The sequence below is a fragment of the Mandrillus leucophaeus genome, unplaced genomic scaffold (assembly GCF_000951045.1).
Source record: "Mandrillus leucophaeus isolate KB7577 unplaced genomic scaffold, Mleu.le_1.0 Scaffold409, whole genome shotgun sequence".
Classification (NCBI taxonomy): domain Eukaryota; kingdom Metazoa; phylum Chordata; class Mammalia; order Primates; family Cercopithecidae; genus Mandrillus; species Mandrillus leucophaeus.
In genome coordinates, this window is record NW_012104354.1 from 918,731 (window position 1) to 940,887 (window position 22,157).

The window sequence follows — 22,157 nt, forward strand, 5'->3', positions numbered from 1 at the left end:
CAAAGAAAATAACTTAAAAACTGCATACTTCATTTTAAAAGGGAGAACTTTTCAATTTTCTCCTTGGTTCATACTTTCAACTGGAGAATATAATCTCATTGGCTATAATTATTTATGCTCTTGAGCTATTTCTATTAAACCACATTTGCCACATTTATTTGAGTAGCTGTCATATTCATGAATAGTCATCTTAAAGATGGGATTTATGATCCCTAGATTGTAATATTTAAAGAAATGCTTTAAAAGGTTAGATTTTACAATAATGCAGAGATAATCAGGAACATAATCCTGTGGAGAAAACATCATAAAAAAGTTACTGAAATCCTTAATCTCCCTAAAAAAAGAAAAAGACTTTTATAAGGCGTTTCTTATCCTGTTAACTGAAGAGTACATAGTTCTCCATAGAAGAGCCTCCCAAGTAATATAGGTGCTACATAAGAGACATTTATCTCTGTGCAAATGATTACAGGTGATTGCTAATAAAGACTTTACAATACAGTCAGTTCCCTTCGTATCAGTGGTAATGATGGCTATTTATTAGAAATTAAGGTGCCAATATTTCTACACAGTCTTTTTTTCTTCTTTTTTTTTTTTTCTTTGTTTGTTTGTCTGTTTTGTTTTGTTTTTTTGAGACGGAGTCTCGCTGTGTCCCCAGGCTGGAGTGCAGTGGCACTACCTTGGCTCACTGCAATCTCCGTCGCTCAGGTTCAAGCAATTCCCTTGCCTCAGCCTCTCTAGCAGCTGGGATTACAGGTGCATGCCACCACGCCTGACTGATTTTTGTAGATTACAGGCGTGAGTCACCATGCCCGGTCTTTTTTTCTTTATCTTAAGTTTGTTTACAGACTCCACTTGGAACAGGTAAATAAAATTTTTGCTTCTTTTGTTTCTCACCATCCTCTAATATTTGAAATAACCTTACTCAATTTGTAATTGTAAATCTACCTGTGGATCGAGTCCAAGCCCAGCTCGTATTAGAATAACGGTAAGGGCAGTGCTTCTTAAAATTGAAGACCACGTGTTATGAACATGGACATGTTTACTGATGAATGGAACATTCCTAATCGTAAAACCAGCCAGTAACATCCCTTAAAAGAAAGAAAATAAAGATACATGACAGTTCATTTTTCTGAGAAAGAAAACAGAAACATTTACTTTCTTTTCTAATGTACTATGTCTCTCATTATCTTGGTAAAGTGCAGGTTACAAGCAAGTAGAGAAGGCAGCATGAATAAAGCCATGGCGATAAGAAACAATACATCTAAATGGGGTTCAACAAGTAATTTAGTGTTGCTGGAACATACACGGCAAGGAAAGGAGGGAGGAGAATGAGCTTGGTGGGCCAGATCATAGAAAGGTCTCCCCCAACTTTGGCAAAGTAAGGCACCACGGGAAGGTTTTAGGCAGAAAGTAACAATGAGTCTGGCGTTTTTTTATGTAAGGGTCTTGGTGAATTAGTTAGGGATAAAACTGGAGACAGAGACCAATTTGAAGGCTCTGCCACAGTCCACGCAAAAGCTGGAAACAAATAGCCTAAGCTAGAGCAAAAGAGAAAGTTTGGAGAGGAGGAAAATGAGTCAATAAATACTTAGAAGGTGCTGCAAGAAAATTGTGGATACAGAAGCGACAGCAGAGGTAAGATGTAGAGATTATATCTGCTGACAATGTACTGAATATATATTTATTTTTTTGGGACAGGGTCTCATTCTGTTGTCCAAGCTGAGTGCAGTGATGCAAACATGGCTCACTGTAGGCTTAACCTCCTGAGCTCAAGTGATCCTCTTGCCTTAGCCTCCTGAGTAGCTGAGACCCAGAAAAATTTTTAATATTTTATAAAGACGAGGTCTGCTATTTTACCCAGGCTGGTTTTGAACTCCTGGGCTCAGGCGATCCTCCTGCCTTGGCCTCCCAAATTGCTGCGATTATGGGCATGAGTCACCGTGCCTGGCCCACTGTACTGAATATTTAGATATATTTGAATACAGTAAGTTCTCACTTAACATTGTCTATAGGTTATTGGAAATGGCAACTTTGAGTAAAATGGTATATAACAAAACCAATTTTAGCATAGGCTAAATGATATAAACAAGAGTCAATTTCCTATAGCATATTTTTCGTCACAAAACATCACCAAACTTCTAAATAAAGATCCAAAACACTTCTAGTATTAAACAATGAAAGAAATATGAGCTCTACATACATCTTAGAGTTTTATAAAAACAAATAAGATAATTATTTACCTAATTTTTGGTGAATCCACAAGTGATGATGGTTATAGTGGTGATGGTTAAAATCAAAGAATAAATGCTTACAAAGTGAAAATTGTAAGGAGCACCTCCTCCCACTATGCAGTTCAAAAACAATCACAAATATGGTAGGCTGGCTGAGAGCTTTCATATCACATTGTTTATTGTCATGCATTTGTATGGTTATCATATACTTAACAAAATTTTGTTTTACAATAATTTGTATTCATTCATTTATTCATTGTAAAATCCACTTATTCTAGTTCAGGGTCACAGGTGACTGAGATTTATTCCAAAAAATCAAGGAGGGATTCCTCCCTAACACATTCTATGAATCTAGTATCACAATTATACCAAAATCAGGCAAAGACACACACACACACACACACACACACCCCACACTACTGGCCAACATTGCTGATGAACGTAGATGCAAAAATTCTCAACTAGCAAAATGAATTCAATAGTACATCAAAAAGATAATGCAGTTAAGTGGGTTTTACTCCAGAAATACAAGGATGGTTCAATGTGTGAATCATTTTTCTGCAAAGACACATACACACATATGTTCACTGTAGCACTATTCACAATAAAAAGACATGGAATCAACTTAAATGACTAAATAAAGAAAATGTGGTACATATACACCATGGAATACTATGCAATCACAAAAAAGAATGACATCATCTCCTTTGGAGCAACATGGATAGAGCTGAACATCATTATCCTAAGTGAAATAACTCAAAAACAGAAAAATCAAATACCACGTGTTCTCACTTATATGTGGGAGCTAAACAATGGGTACATATGGACATAAAAGATGGAAATAATAGACACTGGGGAGTCCAAAAGGAGAGAGGGTTGGAGGGTTAAGGTTGAAAAATTACCTATTGGGTATAGTATTCCCTGTTTGGTGATGGGTTCACTAGAGCCCAAACCTCACCATTATGCAATATATCCAGGTATCAAACCTGCACATGTACCCCTTGAATCTAAGATTTTTAAAGATTCTATTAAACAATAAAGCAACAGGAATAATATACTGAGGATATTAAATTTATTTTAAAAATAAATTTTGGATAAAACTTGTGTGTGTATATATGTAGACAGAGAGAAAAATAAATACACACACACACATACAGTAAATACATATATGAAGAAACTATATAAAACACACTACATTGAAATGTTTCTGAATTATATCTAATTCAACAAAATATTCAAAATTTGCATACAGTCAATAATAAAGAAAAGAGAGCTAATTATATACTTACCAAGAAGAGGTGGAAGTGGAGGCACTAAAGGTATTCTAATGAGTTGTAAAATCTTTCCCCCAATAATGGCACTATAAAAAATAATTAACAATCCAAATAAATTTCCACCAGGGAGAGCTTCAGAGCCTAAGACTGACCAGGTCGTACACCATATCAGAAAGAGTATAACTCCTGAAATACAAAAAAAGTACAGCTATATATCTACATACACATAGATATACACAAACAAAGGATCAATTATCTTTTATCATGTATACTAATAACCAGTTCTATAAAATGATACATGGTATAGATCAACGTCGCTTCCTAGTTTGGTGAAAGAGATATCTGCTTAACATATGTTCCAAATAACCTGTCAATTTATGAGATAGGTTTTAAACAAAGTGTTTTTACTTTAAAAATATTTAAAACCTGTATCTGGGCCAGGTGCAGTGGTTCACACCTTAATCTCAGCACTTTGGGAGGCTGAGGCAGGCTGGATCACGTGAGGTCAGGAGTTTGAGACCAGTCTGGCCAACACAGTGAAACCCCATCTCTACTAAAAATACAAAAATTAGCCGTACGCGGTGGTGCGTGCCTGTAATCCCAGCTATATGGGAGGCTGAGTCAGGAGAATCGCCTGAACCCAGGAGGCGGAGTTTGCAGTGAGCCAAGACTGTGCCACTGCACTCCAGCCTGGGTGACAGAGCGAGACTCAGTCTCAATAAAAGAATAAAAAAAAACCTGTATGTGAACTCTAGAAAATGCTAACCATTATAATATATCATAGTTAAGAACATCATGGCAATATGATGAGATTTACTTCATTTTGTATTTTAAAATAGCTTTTTCATCAGGATGGAAAATAAGAGGATGATTGTCTGTGATAAGAATTCACAACGTTATTGAAGGTCACAGTGTCAGGGTGCCAAATCTTTTAACAGGAACCTACTAAATCTTTGTATTGAAAGGATAATTCAATTGATATTTGGCATAAATGTATTAGAGAAGGTAATGGCTAGAAGAAATGAACCTAGACTTTGTGGGAATAAATATAAAGTATCTTATATTATGTGTAGGAAGTAGAGGTAGATAAGATGAGTAGGTATAAGTTACTAGACATCTTGTTTCTGGCAACTAGGTGCTACTCACAGAGGAATCCATAGGTTTCTGTAAAGGGCAGATAATAACATGGTAAATTTCCACATGCTAATTAAATCATTTGCCATGAATCATAGTAGGTAATGCTTTTAATGTTTTTAAAACAACTTACAGGCATTTTTTAGCTACGACCCCTTTCTGGCTGTATAGAATTTGCCAGGGTAAAAGAGGAGGATTTTTACTAATTTCTTTCCCCGCTCCCCTCTGATTATTGTCATCCTGCAAAACTGGAAGCCTTGGAGGGCTAAACTCTTATTAAAAGAACGGATGAGGCTGGGCGCGGTGGTTCATGCCTGTGATCCTAGCACTTTGGGAGGCAGAGGCAGGTGGATCACCTGAGGTCAGGAGTTCAAGATGAGCCTTACCAACATGGTGAAATGCCGTCTCTACTAAAAATACAAAAAATTAGCCTGGCCTGGTGGCGCATGCCTGTAATCCCAGCTACTTGGGAGGCTGAGGCAGGAGAATCGCTTGAACCCAGGAGGTGGACATTGTAGTGAGCCGAGATGGCGCCAGTTCACTCCAGCCTGGGCAACAAGAGCAAAACTCCATCTCAAGAAAAAGAAGAAGAAGAAGAAGAAAAAAGAATGGACCAGAAAATGTCATCCTACTGACAAACTGAGAAGACAAGGCAGTTTGTCTTAGCTGGTCTCTGGGTGGCAAAGTCTTTTTTGAGAATTCATATGCAACACTGGCCTCATCCAACTTATGTGTAGGGCTCAAATTTACATTACATGCACAGGTTAGGGATCCCAAAGTTCTAAACCTACCATAAAAGTGTCCCTGCATAGAAGTATCCCTAGAACACTTGGTAGATGCTAATTCAAAAAATCTCTAATAGACACTCCTGATCCCAGACCGCATAAAGTCTCAAAGGTAAAACTAAGTGAATCTGAACTTAAAATAAAATAAGAAGAAATATCCCATGAGCAAAAGTTAACAGATACAACAAAGAATGGGATTAGATGTCTAAAAACCTCAGCTAATAGAACCACTAGATAGACACTATAAAATATGTATTTTCAAAGTGACTAGAGACAATTTTTTAAAAATTGGAGACATGAGAAGAAAAAACTACTTGAAAGTATTGCAAAATAATTAAATAGAACATCTAGAAAAAACTTTAAAAGTTACTCAACTAAAAAACCCCACTAAGTACCCCAAATAGCAGTCTAGACATGGCTGAAGGAGAACACAGCAAAGTGGTAGATATGAGGAAATTACTTAAGAGCATAGCATAAAAAAATGAGGTGGAAAATGAGAGATTTAGATGATGGAAAATATCTAAAACACAACTAATAGTAGTTTCAGAAACATAATTGAAAGAATGAAGAAGATACAATATTTGAGAAGAAAACTGGCTTCGAATTTTACAGAATTGATTAAGGTTTTTATTGATTTGGACACAGGAAGTCAAATGAGTTCTAATCAGGATTAAGTAAAAGTACACACTTAGATAAAATGTTGAGAAACTATAGACTACCAAAGGCAAAAATAAAATCTTAAAGAATCTAGACAGAGAAAGAGATTAATCATAATGAAATAAACAATAAAGCAGATTCTCAATTCTTAATAGCAACAATAGAAGATGGAAGATAATTAAAATCTTCAAAGTACAGAGATAAAGAAGTCATTCAATGTTGAATTCTGTAGCCAGTTAACTGTCACTCAAACAAAAGACAAATGAAAGATATTGTCAAACAAATACATTTAAGAACATATGCCATTTTTTACTGGGGAAAAATCTACTGAGAGATATGCTTTAGAAATATAACATAGAACCAAAAAGGAAGGATCAATGTGCAAAGTAATCGGTAAAATGTAGGTTAGTCTAAACAAGTCTTGGTTGTGTAACACATTACTAATGAAAATTGTTAATCAGAAGATATAAAGATAAGGCTGTGAGGTGACATGAAAAGGTTGGCAATTTATTTCCACACCAAAACTCCCCCATAAAATTGCACAAAATACCAAAAACAATCATTTTAGTACCCGGAAAACTCATCAAAGACAGTTATCAAATTAAGAGCATTTATTCTTAAAGTGTTAGGGTTTTTGGTAGGATTGGTAAAAGTCTGAGCCCTTCCTGACTGGGGATGCTCCCTAATGTGGTTTGGCTCTGTGTCCCCACCCAAATCTCATCTTGAATTGTACTCCCATAATTCCCATGTGTTGTGGGAGGGACCTGGTGGGAGATAATTGAATCACGGGGGTGGTTCCCCCCATACTGTTCTCATGGTAGTGAATAAGCCTCACAAGATCTGATGGCTTTATCAGGGGTTTCTGCTTTTGCATCTTCCTCTTGCCGCCACCATGTAAGAAGTGCCTTTCACCTCCCGCCATGATTCTGAGGCCTCCCCAGTCATCCGGAACTATAAGTCCAATTAAACCTCTTTTTCTTCCCAGTCTTGGGTATGTCTTTATCAGCAGAATGAAAACGGACTAATACACTCCCATCCCTCTTTTCATCCCCAAGCTCAGTTGGGAAAAACTGTAGTTTTACCAGTATGAAGCTAGATGTAAAAACCAGCAGCTTTCCTGTTAGGGCTGGGGGCAGGAGTGGATTTGGTATGGAGTAGAGGGAAGAAATCAATGGTTTTGCCAGTTAAATATAGCAGAGTGGTTTGCGAATGAACAGAGAGAATCGCAGCTTTACTAGTCTGAAGTTGCAGTCTCAGTTGGGGAAGTGGAAGACAAGACAAAAATTTAAATGAGAGATCCTGAGGGTCAATAGGTGCAGCAAACCACCATGGCACATGTATACCTATGTAACAAACCTGCACGTTCTGTACATGTATCCTGGAATTCAAGAAAGAAAGAGAGAGAGAGAGAGAGAGAGAGAGAGGAAAGAAAGAAAAGAAAGACCCACATGCAAGGCTAGAGTTTCCCAATTCCAAGTTCCAATTCTCTCACTGAGAAGAGTGGCTCACTGGCCTAAATTGTTTATACAAACACTGTGGTTTACTCTGAACAGATGCTTTCCTTCTGGGAGTCTGGAATTCTGGTACATGTGAAGGAGAGTAACGTCCATAAAATCCTGAGTACTTAGTCTCTAACGAGACTCTGGTCCTGGTTGACGACATTGCACATGTGTTGTCAAAATTTCATGCTGGGAAAGAAAAACACATCCTTGTAACTCCACAGGAGGTGATTCTGGGAAGTTTGTGCCTGGTTTCCTCCAGACTTTACCACATACGCCTTTTTCCCTTTGCTAATTTTGCTTTGTATCCTTTCACTATAATAAATTAAAAACCTGAGTATTACTTAAAAAAATGAGAGATCCTGGAAAGGAGAGAGTCATAGACAGTTTGAGATAAGTTCTCCACGCATATATGGCTGATTGGAAAAGTATGGAAGTGTAGGAAAGACTCAAGAGAGTATGACAAAAAGTAAAAATGAAGTGAGACTTGAGTATTAGTTGCAACTTTGAATGCATTCACCCACCCACCCACAGATTATTTGGCAGAGAGTGTAAGCCTTACTAGCTTTAACATAATGTCTCTCCAAAATCAAGCTATGCAACAGACACAAAGGAAATTCCTAGAAAGACAGGCTAAAACAATAATAATAATAACAACAACACAATATAAAAGACATCACTGCTGAAAACCACTGGGCAGAAGGATTACACAGTACAAGTATAGGCCAATTACCAAAACAATAACAACAACAAAACAATCACAAATAAAAACCAAATCCAGATTTGCTATAATGTATAATTAAAGTGCTTAGCTTTCAATTAAAAATTATTAGACGTGTAAGGAAACAGGAAAATATGGCTCATATTCTGGAAAAAAAAAGCAGTGAATAGAAACTGTCTGAATTCAGATATCAGATTTAGAAAATTTTCAGTGTATATTATAAATATATTCAAATTAAAAATATGATAACAACGTTCTGTCTAATAGAGAATATGAATAAGGAGACAGAACATATTTAAAAATAGAAATCTAGAATTGAAAAGTACAACAATTAAAGTGAAAAAATCACTAGCGAGGTTCAATAGCATATTTGACCTTGTGAAAGAAAGTATCAGTGAACTTCAAGATAGACCAATAGAGGTTAATCAATCTGAAAAACAAAAAGAAAAAAGGATAATAAACAGATCCTCAGAAACTTATGGGATACCATCAAGAGCACTAACATATGCATAACGGGAATTCCAGGAGAAGAGAGAGATAAGGGGGCAGAAAAATATTTGAAAACATGTCTGAAAACTTCAAAAATGTTATGAAAAACATTAATCTTCAGATATAGGAAGTTCAACAAATCTCAAGTAGGATAAACACAAAGAGATTCACACCTAGAGCCATAATTATCAAATTAGTGAAAACCAAGGATAATAAAAAAATTATGAAAGTAGCAAGAGATGACTTATCACATACAGGAGAACAATAATATGATCAATACTGGCATTTTTATCTGAAAAAAAGGAAGGCTTATGAAGCAACATTTCAAAAGTGCAGGGAAAAATAACTGTGAATCAAGAATTCTGCATCCAGTTAAATGATCCTTCAAAAATGAAGCTGAAATAAAGACATTTCCAGATAAATAAAAATAAAGAGAACTCACCCTTGATAAAGAAACACTAAAGAAAATGCTTTTAAGATAAAAGGACAGAAAACCAAACACTGCATGTTCTCACTCATAGGTGGGAATTGAACAATGAGAACATTTGGATGCAGGGTGGGGAACATCACACACCAGGGCCTGACGTGAGGTGGGGGGAGTGGGGAGGGATAGCATTAGGAGAAATACCTAACGTAAATGACGAGTTAAAGGGTGCAGGACACCAACATGGCACATGTATACATATGTAACAAACCTGCATGTTGTGCACATGTACCCTAGAACTTAAAGTATATATATATATATAAGGATAAAAGGATATGACACCAGATGGCAACTTGAACCTATAAGGAATAAGTGGCACTGGAAATGGTAAATAAATTTGTAAGTATAAAAGGTGTGTGTGTGTGTGTGTGTATTCTGATTTAATCTCTTTTAAAAAAGCATATGATTATTATAGGCAATAACTATAACAATACTGCTGAGTTTATAGCATAAAAGAGGTACATTGGACCAAAGTTGCTATATAACACTGGAATTAAGTAAAAATTATTAAACCAAAGTAGATTGTAAAAAGTGAAGATGATTGATTATTATAATCCCTAAAGGCACTTGGGAGGCTGAGATAGAAGTATTGCTTGAGGCTAGGAGTTTGAGACTAGCCCAAGCAACACAATGAGACTCTGTTGATATAGTTTGGATATGTGTCCCTGCCCAAATCTTATGGTGAATTGTAATTCCCAAAGTTGGAGGTGGGTCCTGCTGGGAGGTGAATGGATCATGGGGGCAGATTTCTCATGAATGGTTAGTACTGTCCTCTTAGTGCTGTCCTTGTGACAGTGAGTAAGTTCCTGTGAGATCTCATTTAAAAGTGTGTGGCACTGACCCTTGCTCTTTTACTCCTGCTTTCGCTATGTGACATGCATTTGCCTTCTGCCACGATTGTAAGCTTCCTGAAGGCTTTCCAGAAGCAGATGCCTCTATGCTTCCTGTACAGCCTGCAGAACTGTGAGCCAATTAAACCTCTCATAAATTATTGAGTCTCAGGTATTTGAAAGCAATGCAAGAATGGACTAATACAACTGTCTCTAAAAATATTTAAGCAAAATTACCCAGGTGTGATGACACATGCCTGTAGTCCCAGCTACTTGATAGGCAAAGGTGAGAGGGCTCATTGAGCCCAGGAGTTTGAGGCTGCAATAAGCTACGACCATGCCATTGTCTCTTAAAAAAATAAGCCCCAAAGAGGCCAGGCACAGTGGCTCACACCGGTAGTCCCAGCACTTTGGGAGGCCATGGCGGGTAGATCACAAGGTCAGGAGATGCTGACAATCAAGGCTAACATGGTGAAACCCCGTGTCTACTAAAAATACAAAAAATTAACTGGGCAAGGTGGCAGGCACCTGTAGTCTCAGCTACTTGGGAGGCTGAGGCAGGAGAATCGCGTGAACCCAGGAGACAGAGCTTGCAGTGAGCCAAGATCATGCCACTGCACTCCAGCCTGGGCAACAGAGCGAGACTGTCTCAAAAAACAAAAAAACAAAAACAAAGAAAACCAAAAAAAAAAAAAACAAAAACAAAGAAAACCAAAAAAAAAACAGCCCCAGAGAAACCACTACAACAAAAAGCTGGAAAACATAGCAAAAATCAACAGAGAAGTTGAAATAGGGCACTAAAAATACTTGGTTAACATGAAAGAAGCAGTAATGTGAGAAAAGAAAAACAAAAAGATATGATACATGGAAGACAAATAACAAAATGTTAAGTGCAAATTCAACCATATCAATAATTATGTTAAATGTGAATGGATTAAAATCAAAAGGCAACTATTACCATACAGGACTTTTAAAAAACAAGATTCAGCTATATGGTGCCTACAAGAAACAAATTTTACATAAAACAAGCAGGTTGAATGTAAAAGGATAGGAGATTAGGAGATACATGCAAATGGTAATTATGGGTGAAAGAAGAAAACACAAGTGTTTTCTTGTTTTTTCTATATATATATATATATTTTTTTTAAACCTGTAAGTCAGTTTTATTGTCTGTAAAATGGGGATAAAAAATTATCTCTTGCCAATATACATAGGTTTTGTTACAATAAAATGAACTAGTGAGCATGAAAGAACACTGCAATCTGTAAGATGTTCTTCCAGGAATTCTTGAATTCTAGGAAAATCAGAACATTTCTGGTAATAGAATTTTTGACATTTTGAGGAAAGATTTTTTAAGGATATATGCAAAAAGAACACGTTCTCTTCTCTAATTACATCATGGATTCTCTTTTTGCATTGAGATTTTGCTTGAATATCAATAGACAAGAGAAGGGGGTGGTTCAAGCACTTGTCTAGTGAGCAGAATGCTGACAGGAAGCAAGGAGCCGGAAGGACACTCCCTGTGTGCTTTTGGTCAGGGGCCCTCTTGGCTGGTGCCAAGGATTTGTTCTCAGTGACAAGACAAATACAGAAATGGAGAGTGATTACAAAGTTCTGTAGCAATTTGACACTGTATCTTATAAAAAGTAAGTATCAGTCTACATCAAATGGGAAATTAAAAACAAAAACGATTGGGTCCTAGTCTACTAAGCTCAGTCCCTAGGTGATGATATAATCTGTACAACAAACCCACATGACACAAGTTTACCTGTGTAACACACCTGAACCTGTACCCCTGAACCCAAAATAAAAGTTTTTTTTTTTAAAAGAAAGGAAGAAAAACAAAACAAAAAAACAACATCTGTTCCTTCATCACAGATAATTTGAGAAGCACTAGTGTCAGGAAAAAAGAATAATAAACAATATGTATATTAAAACCTCACCAGAAAACATATGCAGTGGGATATCTTCTTGGACATTAAAGAAATGTGAAAAATCACACATAAATTCCTAATGAACTTGACTATATTTTATATATATGTTTATTTAGAAGTATTAAATTAAGTGTTAAATTTATTTTTTAAACACTGGTATAAAGGAAGGATGTTCTGATTAAGAAGGATAGATAAAGGGCAATTACAACTCTGAGTAGAGAAATAGTAAAATGCCCAGAAACAGACTGGCAAAAGCTATGGAGTAATTAATCTCACAAAAGGAAGCAGAATTTATTAATATAAATAACAAAGTATTGCTCATAGTTAAATAATTATGAGTTATACTGAAGAATTATTTTATATTTTAAAATAGCAAAACCCAAAACAAAACACTGTGGTAAAGCTGTGGTGAGGTTTGTACATTTTAGGAAGCCTTGGTATTTTTAGCTCATATGGTTTTTTGAAAAGTAAAAATAACAAAAAGTTAAAAATGATTTCTCTGCTGCTTAAATTCTGATATACATCTACTGCATGGTAAGATATGAGTTTAGAGTCACTGTATTTCTTTAGTAGTTCCACTAATAAGAATTTTTTTTTTTTTGAGACGGAGTTTATTCTTGTTGCCCAGGCTGGAGTGCAATGGCATGATCTCGGCTCACCACAACCTCCGCTTCCCAGGTTCAAGAGATTCTCCTGCCTCAGCCTCCCGAGTAGCTGGGATTACGGGCATGTAGCACCACACCCGGCTAATTTGTTTTTTTTTAGTAGAGACAGGGTTTCTCCATGTTGGTCAGGCTGGTCTTGAACTCCTGACCTCACGTGATCCACCCGCCTCAGCCTCTCAAAGTGCCGGGATTACAGGCGTGAGCCACCATGACTGGCCAAAGCTTTACTTTCTAACAATTATATTAAAATTGATATTTCTCTATTATCTAATCATAAATTACATCAAATATGCTGTTTTGAATTTTATTTTTCCCTTTAAACATAAAGACACACATTCAATTCATTGTGCTAGATAAATTATCAGTGTGATCACAAATTAAGAAATCCAATTCAAAGAATTTTGCATACAACGAGTCCTGAAAGTGTTAATAACTTTTGATGCAAAGATAATTTTATGAAAGTAATAGAAGACCAAAAAAAAAAAAAAGTACAAAACAATTATTATGTAAGTATCTTCCTTTTTCTGAATCACCCATGATTACTTTCTCCACCAAGCAAAAACTGACTGCATACTTATCTGTCTCCAACCTGCCCAGCCTCTTTTCCTAAACCTCCCCAGCCTCTCAGGACAGACAGGCTGCTACTGTACTTTGTGCATTCTGCTATTTTTAGCAAGAGGCCTATTTTGTCAGTGTTGTCTGAATACGTATTTGCCAACTCCCAGACTTTCAATCACTTATTTATTTATTTAGTCTCTTTTCTTGTATTTCCCTTTTCCTTTTCTTTTCTTTCCTTTTTCCCTTTCCTCCTCCCTTCTTTCTTTTGCTTATTTTTTTTTCCTTTAACTCCCATTCACTATTTCCATGACTGTCAAATAGTAGATTGATCCTTTAAAATACTCCTTTTAAAAAATTTATTGTACTTTAAGTTCTGGGATACATGTGCAGAATGTGCAGGTTTGTTATATAGGTATACATGTGCCATGGTGGTTTGCTGCACGCATCTACAATATATCTTATAATAAAAATGGAAATACGCAGGAGACGTGGCACGTGGGGTGAGTGGGTTGCCGAGTGCATGGTGGCAGGGTGCTCCAGGGTGGCCAGTGGGGCTAAGTGCTGTGTATTCCAAGCATGGCAGGCTTCCTGCCTTCCTGTGTGGCAGACTGTGGCATCAGGTAAGAGCCACTCAGTGCCCACGTTGGCTCCTCCATGGCCCTGCTCTCAGCCCCTGGCATCCAGCCCACACCTGGAGGTTGAGCTGCATCCACTGCTCTGGGTCTCAGCCCTGTGACAACCTCAGTAGGTATTCCAAACTTGGCTATGCAGGCAACACTGAGCCATAGTTTACTATTCTTTCATGCATTTCTATCAGAGAGTCAGCAAAGGTAGATGACAAAGCCCAAAGGAGAATGTTGAGGGGAGTTGATGACCTGGACTTTTTAAATACAGGATGAAGCCATTGATAAATCTATGTATGCTACAAAGTGGTCAATATGACATGGAATCACTGAAGACTGTGGTATTATGGAAAGGTTCATGAAGCAAGTGGTTTTTAAATATTTTTGAGCAGAATCTGAGGACCATTATTTTTTAATGACAGAACTTCCACGGAATACACTAGAAAACAGAGAGCATTTTTGCAGAAATTATGTTTGAATTATTTAATGTACTAGGATTCTACATTGCAGTTCAGGAGGTACTGGCCTTGGTGGCATCTTGGACATCTCACCAAGTGGGTGAATGTATGTTAATGACTATAGTAATTGACAAAAGAGATGGAGTCACCCATGTTCTCCCAGTTGTAGAAGGTTATGTAATTGGGAGCTGCATCAAACACATCCTGATTGTAGGTGATATTGCGTATTTCATCCAACAGCTGCTAAGGGAGAGGGAAGTAGGAATCCCTCTTGGGCAGTCACTGGAGACCACAAAAGCCATGAAGGAGAAATACTGTTACATTTGCCCTGATATAGTCAAGGAATTTGCTAAGTATGACGTGGATCCCTGGAAGTGGATCAAACAGTACACAGGTATCAGTGTGATCAACCAGGAGAAATTCATAATAGATGTTGGTTACAAAAGGTTCCTGCAACCTGAAATATTTTTTTACCCAGAGTTTGCCAACTCAGACGTTATGGAATCCATCTTGAATATTGTTGATGAATACAAAACTGTCCCATTGATGTGCATTGTCCACTGTATAAGAATGTTGTTCTTTCAAGAGGTTTGACTATGTTCAGGAATTTGAACCTCAACTGCAGAGAGATTTGAAGAGTGGTACATGTCAGATTAAAACTCAGTAAAGGAGCTCAGTGGCAGGAGACTCAAACCTAAGCTTGCAGAGGTTCGGGTGGCAATCCATCACATGTAGCACTATGCCTTATGGTTTGGAAGCTTAATGCTAGCCTCAACTCTGGAGTTATTTCAGACTGTCACACCAAGAAGGCCTATGAAGAATATGGCCCCAGCATCTGCCACCACAGTCTTCTCTTTGGAGTAATGTCTTAATGTCTGCCTTGAAAGCATCATTTAATAGTGCCATGTTGGGGAACAAGTGTCCGTCAAAACCCGGAGAAGACCACCATTTCTAAATGACGTTTGGTGTTGATGTCTGAGCAGCATGCTTGCATCACCTAGTGCATGAGGCACAGTGCAGAGTCATTTCAGTAAAAGTCATTTCTTTATGTGTTGGCTGTTGTATGCCCACTCCTCCTTCTCTCACTCCCTTTCTTCATACTTTCTCAGTTTCCCTCCTCCTTTTCACTTGAGCTTTTTTGTTGACAAATACCATTCTCAAAGAATTCAAATGTGACTTTGAAAATTGTTAAGAGGAAAAGAAATTTAAAAATGGCCCAAAATAGTTCTCCCCCAGTGGTACAAATCCTTTTTCCCCAGCCTATTTTTATAAATAAAATGTTATAAACTTAAAATACAAAAAAAAAAAAAACCAAAAAACATTATTTACAGGATGCAATTAAAGCAGTGTATAGAGGAAAATGTATAGCTTTAGAAACAGGAAGAAAAGGTAATCTAAAATTGATAATTAAAACTTCCATCTTAAGACTCTAGAAAAAGATGAGTAAACCAAGCCAAAAGTAAGTAGGATGTATGAAATGCAAAGGTCACGGTGGAAAACGATATATACGGAACAGGATATCATTAAAAACAACCAAAGAAACCCAGAATTGCTTATTTCAGAAAGTCAAGAAAATAAATAATGTTTAGTTACATTGACCAAGAAAAAAGAAAGAAGACACTAATTCCCAAAATCAAGAATGAAAGAGAAATATCACTACAGACCTTACCCTTAAAAGGATGTTAAGAGAATGGTGTAATAACTTTAAGGTAAAAAATTAGACAGCTCAGATAAAATAGAACAATTCTTAGAAAGACACAAATTACCAAAACTGACTAAAGGAGAAAGGAAAAAATATATACCAATATCAAGTAAAGAAACTGCATCAGTAATTTAAAATCTTCCTATAGAGAAAAAATATACTTCACTGGTGAATTCTATCAAACTATTAAGGGAGGAAACAATACCAATGTTACAAAAACTTTTTTCAGCAAATAGAGGAGGAAGGAAACTTCCCAACTAACTTTATTTCATTTGATATCAATATTACCCTGATACCGATACGAGACAAAGACATTACAAGAAAACACAGCTATATACCAATATCCCTTGTGAACCTAGACATAAAAATTCTTAACCAAATATTAGCAAACGTAATTGAGCAACATATGAAAAAACTTTTATACCATAATCAAATGAAGTTTATCTCAGGAATGTGAGGTTGACTTAACATCCAAAATCAATGTAATAAACTATATTAAGAGAATAAAGGACATAACCATATGGTCACCTCAACAGATGCAGAAAAGCATTTGACAGAATTCAACACTCATATATTAAAAAAAAATCTCATCAACTTATGAATAGAAGGGAACTTCTTCAAATGATCAAGGCATCTACCAGAAGCCTATAGCAAACATACTTTATGGTTAAAAAAAAAAATCGAATGTGCTTCCCTCTAGATTAGGAAAAATGCAAAGATACCTGTGTTTACCACTTCTATTTTACAATGCACCATAGGTCTTAGTTTGTGCAATAGTCAAGGAAAAAAAGGTCAAGGTCAAGGAAAAAAAGACAACTCTTTTTGTTATTAGCCGTGTATACAGAAAATCCTGAGGAACACACCCACACACACACCCACATACCACACCCCCACCCACATACCACACCCCCTCCCAAATTTACTAGAACTAAGAGAGGGGCTTAGTAAGTTTGTAGAGTATATGATCAATATACAAAAATCAGTTGTATATATAGTAGCAATAAACAATACAAAGATGAAATAAAGAAAACAATTCCAATCACAATAGCATCAAAAATAAATGTCTTAGTTTGTTTTATGTTGTTATAATAGAATGTCTGAGACTGTATAAAGAGGTTTATTTAGCTCATGTTTCTCCAGACTGGGAAGTTCAAGAAGCATGGCACCAGCATCTGCTTAGCTTCTGGTGAGGACTTTAGTAGTGCATCAAAACATGGCAGAAGACCAAAGAGGAAGTGGGAATGTGCCAAGAGGCCAAACGCAAGGTACAACTTTGTACAATGGGTTGCTTTATAACAATCCATTCTCAGGGTAACTAATGTATTCCCACAGGAACCAATCCAGTTTCATGACAACAAGAACTCACTCACTATATGAGGACTGCACCAAGCTGCTCAAAATGGCAGAGTCCCCATGACCCAAGCATTTCTCATTAGGCTCTACCTCTTAAGGGTTCCAACATGATTTTTGGCAGAGACACTGAAACCATGGCATTCCACCTTTGGAACCCCAAACTCATGTCTCTCTTACACTGTAAAATATAATTATTCAATCCTAATGGTCTATAAAGTCTTAATGTATTCCAGTACCAATTCAAAGGTCAAAGTCCAAAGTGTCATATAAGGCTCAAGGCAAGTTCCTTCTAGCTATGAGCCTGTAAACTAAGAATAATAATAATAAAAAAACAAGTTATTTAGTTCCAAGATACAATGGTGGAATAGTCATATGGCAGACAGTCCCATTCCAAAAGCGAGAAATAGGCCAAAAGAAGAAAGAGATGACAAGCCTCGAGCAAGTTCAAAACTCAGCAGGGCAGACACTAAATCTTAAAGCTCCAGAATAATTCTCCACTCCATGTGCTGCCTCCTGGGCACAGTGGGGAGTTTTATCCCTAAAGCCTTGGGCAGCCCCACCTCCGCTGCTTTGTTGGGCATAGCCACATGGCTGCTCTCACTGGTTGGAGTTGGTTACCTGCGGCTTTCCCAGGCTGAGGTTGTATGTTGGCAATGGCTCTATAGTTCTGGAGTCCCAGTGGTGGTCCACTTTCATGTATTCACTAGGCATTGCGCTAGTACAGGCTCTTTGTGGCAGCTCCAACACCCCATTTTTCTGCTCAGCATTGCCTTAGGAGAGGTACACTGCAGTGGCTCTGGCCCTGCAACAAGTCTCTACCTGAGCTCCCAGTCTTTTCAGTACATTCCTTAAAATCTAGGTGGAAGCCACCATGCCTCCACTTCTCTTGTATTCTGCATATCTGAAAAACTAGTACCACATGGTTGTAAATGCCATCAAGGCTTACCGCTTGCACCCTTCAGAGTGGTGTCATGAGCTGCATCTGAGGCTGCTTGATCCACGACTGTTTGCCACCAAGGTTTATGGCTTGTATCTTGTGGGATGGCAGCCTGAGCCACACCTGGGTATGATTGTGCCATGGCTGGGGTGGCTGCTGAGGGCTGTGCCAGAATTTGGGGAGCAGGATCTCAAAACAGCTACACAGGGCAGTGATGCATGGGTCCTGTCTCTTAAAACCATTCTGTCCTCCTAGACCTCTGGAGAGGCAACCTCTAAAATTTCTGAAATGCCTTCAAGGGTCTTTAAAAAAGTTATCTCAATAATTATCAACTGGCTTTCTTCTCTCAGTGCTAATCTTTTTAGTATTTCTTGTTCTGCTGCAACCTTGGATTCCTCTCCTGAAAATGCTCTTTCATTCTCTACCACATGGCCAGGCTATTAATTTTCAAATTTTTATGCTTGTTTCCCTTTCATTTTGCATTTCACTGAATGTAGTAAACAGTAGCTACACAGCTGGTCTATATTTTGCTTAGAAATTTCTTCTGCCAGGTACCCTAGTTCATCAATCTTAAGTCTGGCCTTCCACAAAACCTTAGGGCACAAAGCCTTAGATACAACACAGCCAAATTTTTGCTATGGTGTAACAAGGATGACTTTGTCTCCAGTTCTTAATACCTTGTTCCTCATTTCTATCTGAGATCTCATTAAAATGGCCTTTGCTGTCCATATTTCTATCAGCATTGTGGTAATGACGACTTAACCAATCTCTAAGAAATTCTAAACTTTCTCTCATCTTTTTGTTGTCTTCTGAGCCCTCACCAAAATTATCCTTAATGCTCTGTTTATGACAATACAGTCTTTTTCTACTCTGCTCCTTCAAACTTTTCCAGCCTCTGCCCATTACCCAGTTCCAATGAGGCTTCTGCATTTTCGAGTATCTATATAGCAACATCCCACTCTCAGTACCAATTTTCTGTCTTAGTCCGTTTTGTGTTGCTATAACAGAATACCGGAGACTGAGTAATTTATAAAGAGGTATATTTGGCTTGCAGTTCTGCAGGCTGGAAAGCATGACACTGGCATCTGCTTGGGTTCTGGTGAAAGCTTTAGTGTTGTGTCACAACATGGTAGAAGAAGGTTAAAGGGGAGTAGGCATGCACCAAGGGGCCAAGCATGAAGCGTGACCTCACTGTATAGGAACTCATTTTCATGGTAACTAATCCATTCCTGAGAGAACTAATCTAGTCTCACAAGAGTGAGAACACACTCACTAGTTTAAGAATAGTACCAAGCTGCCCACAAAGGAAGAGCTCCCAAGACCCAAACACTTCCCGTTAGGCCCCACCTCTTAAGCATTCCAACATGAGTTTTGGTAGGGACACTCAAACTATAGCAATAATAGAATAATTAGGAAAAAATTTAACAAAATAAGTGCAAAACCTTTGCACTGAAAACTAAAAAACATCACTCAGATAAGTGCCTAAACAAATGGAGAGATATATCATGTTAATGGATTATATGACTCAATATTGTTAGATGTCAATTGATCTACAAATTAACTGCAATTCCTGCCAAAAGTCTAGAAAGATTATTGGAAAAATTGACAAGCTCATTCTAAAATCATACAGAAATACAATAATATCTAGAATAGCCAAAACAATCTTGCTAAGTAAGAATGAAGTTAGAGTACTTAATACTGCCTTATTTTAAAATTCAGTGTAAAGCAAAAGTAGTCAAGACAGTATAGAATCCGCATTAAGAGAGATAGATCGATCAATGGAATTAAGGGGAGTTCAGAATCCAACCCACTTTCATTTGATGAAAGGCAATTGATTTTCATCAAAGATGCTAAGACAATTCAATAGGAAAAAGATGTTCTTTCTATAAGTGATTCTATAAGAATTAGTTAATCATTTACAAAAAGTAAACCTAGATCCTTAGGTCATATATGGAAATTAACTAAAATGGATGATAGACCTAACTGTAAGAGCTAAAACTGTAAACGTCTAGGAAAAAATACAGGAGAAAATATTTATTACCTTGGACTAAGCAAAGATTTCTTAGATATAATATAAAAAACATGATCCATAAAAGAAAAACTGATAAACTGGGACTTCATCAAAATGATGACATCTTTGCTTTTCAAATATTTCCTGAATAAATGACAAAAGAGGATTGTTCCAAGATGGTCAAATAGGAACAGCTTTGGTCTGCAGCTCCCAGTGTGATCGACGCAGAAGCCAGGTGATTTCTGCATTTCCAACTGAGGTACCTGGTTCATCTCACTGGGACTGGTTGGACAGGGGGTGCAGCCCACAGAGGGTGAGCCAAAGCAGGGTGGGGTGTCACCTCACCCAGGAAGTGATGCAAGGGGATGGGGGATTTCCCTTTACTAGCCAATGGAAGCCGTGACAGACGGTACCTGGAAAATTGGGACACTTCCACCCTAATATTGTGCTTTTCCAATGGTCTTAGCAAATGGCACACTAGGAGATTATATCCCACTCCTGGCTCAGCGGGTCCCACAGCTACAGAGCCTTACTCACTGCTAGCGCAGCAGTCCAAGATTGAACTGCAAGGCTGCAGCCTGGGCTGGGAGAGGGGCATCTGACATTGCTGAGGCTTGAGTAGGTAAACAAAGCAGCTGGGAAGCTCCTTTGAGCTCCACCACAGCTCAGTGAGGCCTGCCTGCCTCTGTAGACTCCACCTCTGGGTGCAGAGTATAGCTGAACAAAAGGCAGCAGAAACTTCTGCAGACTTAAATGTCCCTGTCTGACAGCCATGAAGAGAGCAGTGGTTCTCCCAGCACGGAGTTTGAGCACTGAGAATGGACAGAGCTGTCAGTAGGGGCCAACTGACACCTCACATAGCCAGGTGCCCCTCTGAGACAAAGCTTCCAGAGGAGGAATCAGGCAGCAATATTTGCTGTTCTGCAGCCTCCACTGGTGATACCCAGGCAAACAGGGTCTGCAGTAGACCTCCAGCAAACTCCAACAGACCTGAAGCTGAGGATCCTGTTAGAAGGAAAACTAGCAAACAGAAAGGAATAGCATCAACATCAACAAAAAGGACATCCACACCAAAACCCCATCTGTAGGTCACCATCATCAAAGACCAAAGGTAGATAAAACCACAAAGATGGGGATAAACCAGAGCAGAAAAGCTGAAAATTCTAAAAACCAGAGCACCTCTTCTCCTTCAAAGGATCGCAGCTGCTCGCCAGCAATGGAACAAAGCTGGACGGAGAATGAATTTGACGAGTTGTCAGAAGTAGGCTTCAGAAGCTTGGTAATAACAAACTTCTCCGAGCTAAAGGAGGATGTTCAAACCCAAGGCAAGGAAGCTAAAAACCTTGAAAAAGATTAGATGAATGGCTAACAAGATTAAACAGCATAGAGAAGACCTTAAATGACCTGATGGAGTTGAAAATCATGGCACGAGAACTACATGATGCGTGCATGTGTAGCCAATTCAATCAAGTGGAAGAAAGGGTATCAGTGATTGAAGATCAAATGAATGAAATAAAGTGAGAAGAGAAGTTTAGAGAAAAAAAGAGTAAAAAGAAATGAACAAAGCCTCCAAGAAATATGAGACTATGTGAAAAGACCAAATCTACGGCTGATTGGTGTACCTGAAAGTGACAGGGAGAATGGAACCAAGATGGAAAACACTCTTCAGGATATTATCCAGGAGAACTTCCCCAACCTAGCAAGGCAGGCCAACATTCAAATTCAGGAAATACAGAAAACACCACAAAGAGAGTCTTCGAGAAGAGCAACCCCAAGACATAACTGTCAGATTCACCACGGTTGAAATGAAGG

At 37.9% G+C, this 22,157-nt stretch overlaps 1 protein-coding gene and 1 pseudogene across 2 annotated transcripts in view; one reads left to right on the forward strand and one right to left on the reverse strand.

Moving 5' to 3' along the window:
- The window catches only part of SLC9B1 (solute carrier family 9, subfamily B (NHA1, cation proton antiporter 1), member 1), a 143,256-nt gene that overhangs the window by 55,091 nt on the left and 66,008 nt on the right, over positions 1 to 22,157 (reverse strand). For both annotated transcript variants that reach the window (XM_011992280.1, XM_011992279.1), the window contains exons 4-5: positions 3,521 to 3,691; positions 946 to 1,088 (exon numbers count right to left, since the gene is read on the reverse strand). In XM_011992280.1, the coding sequence (XP_011847670.1) occupies positions 946 to 1,088; positions 3,521 to 3,691 (314 nt within the window). The remainder of the gene's footprint in view (positions 1 to 945; positions 1,089 to 3,520; positions 3,692 to 22,157) is intronic.
- Positions 13,838 to 15,214, forward strand: LOC105548320 (annotated as a pseudogene).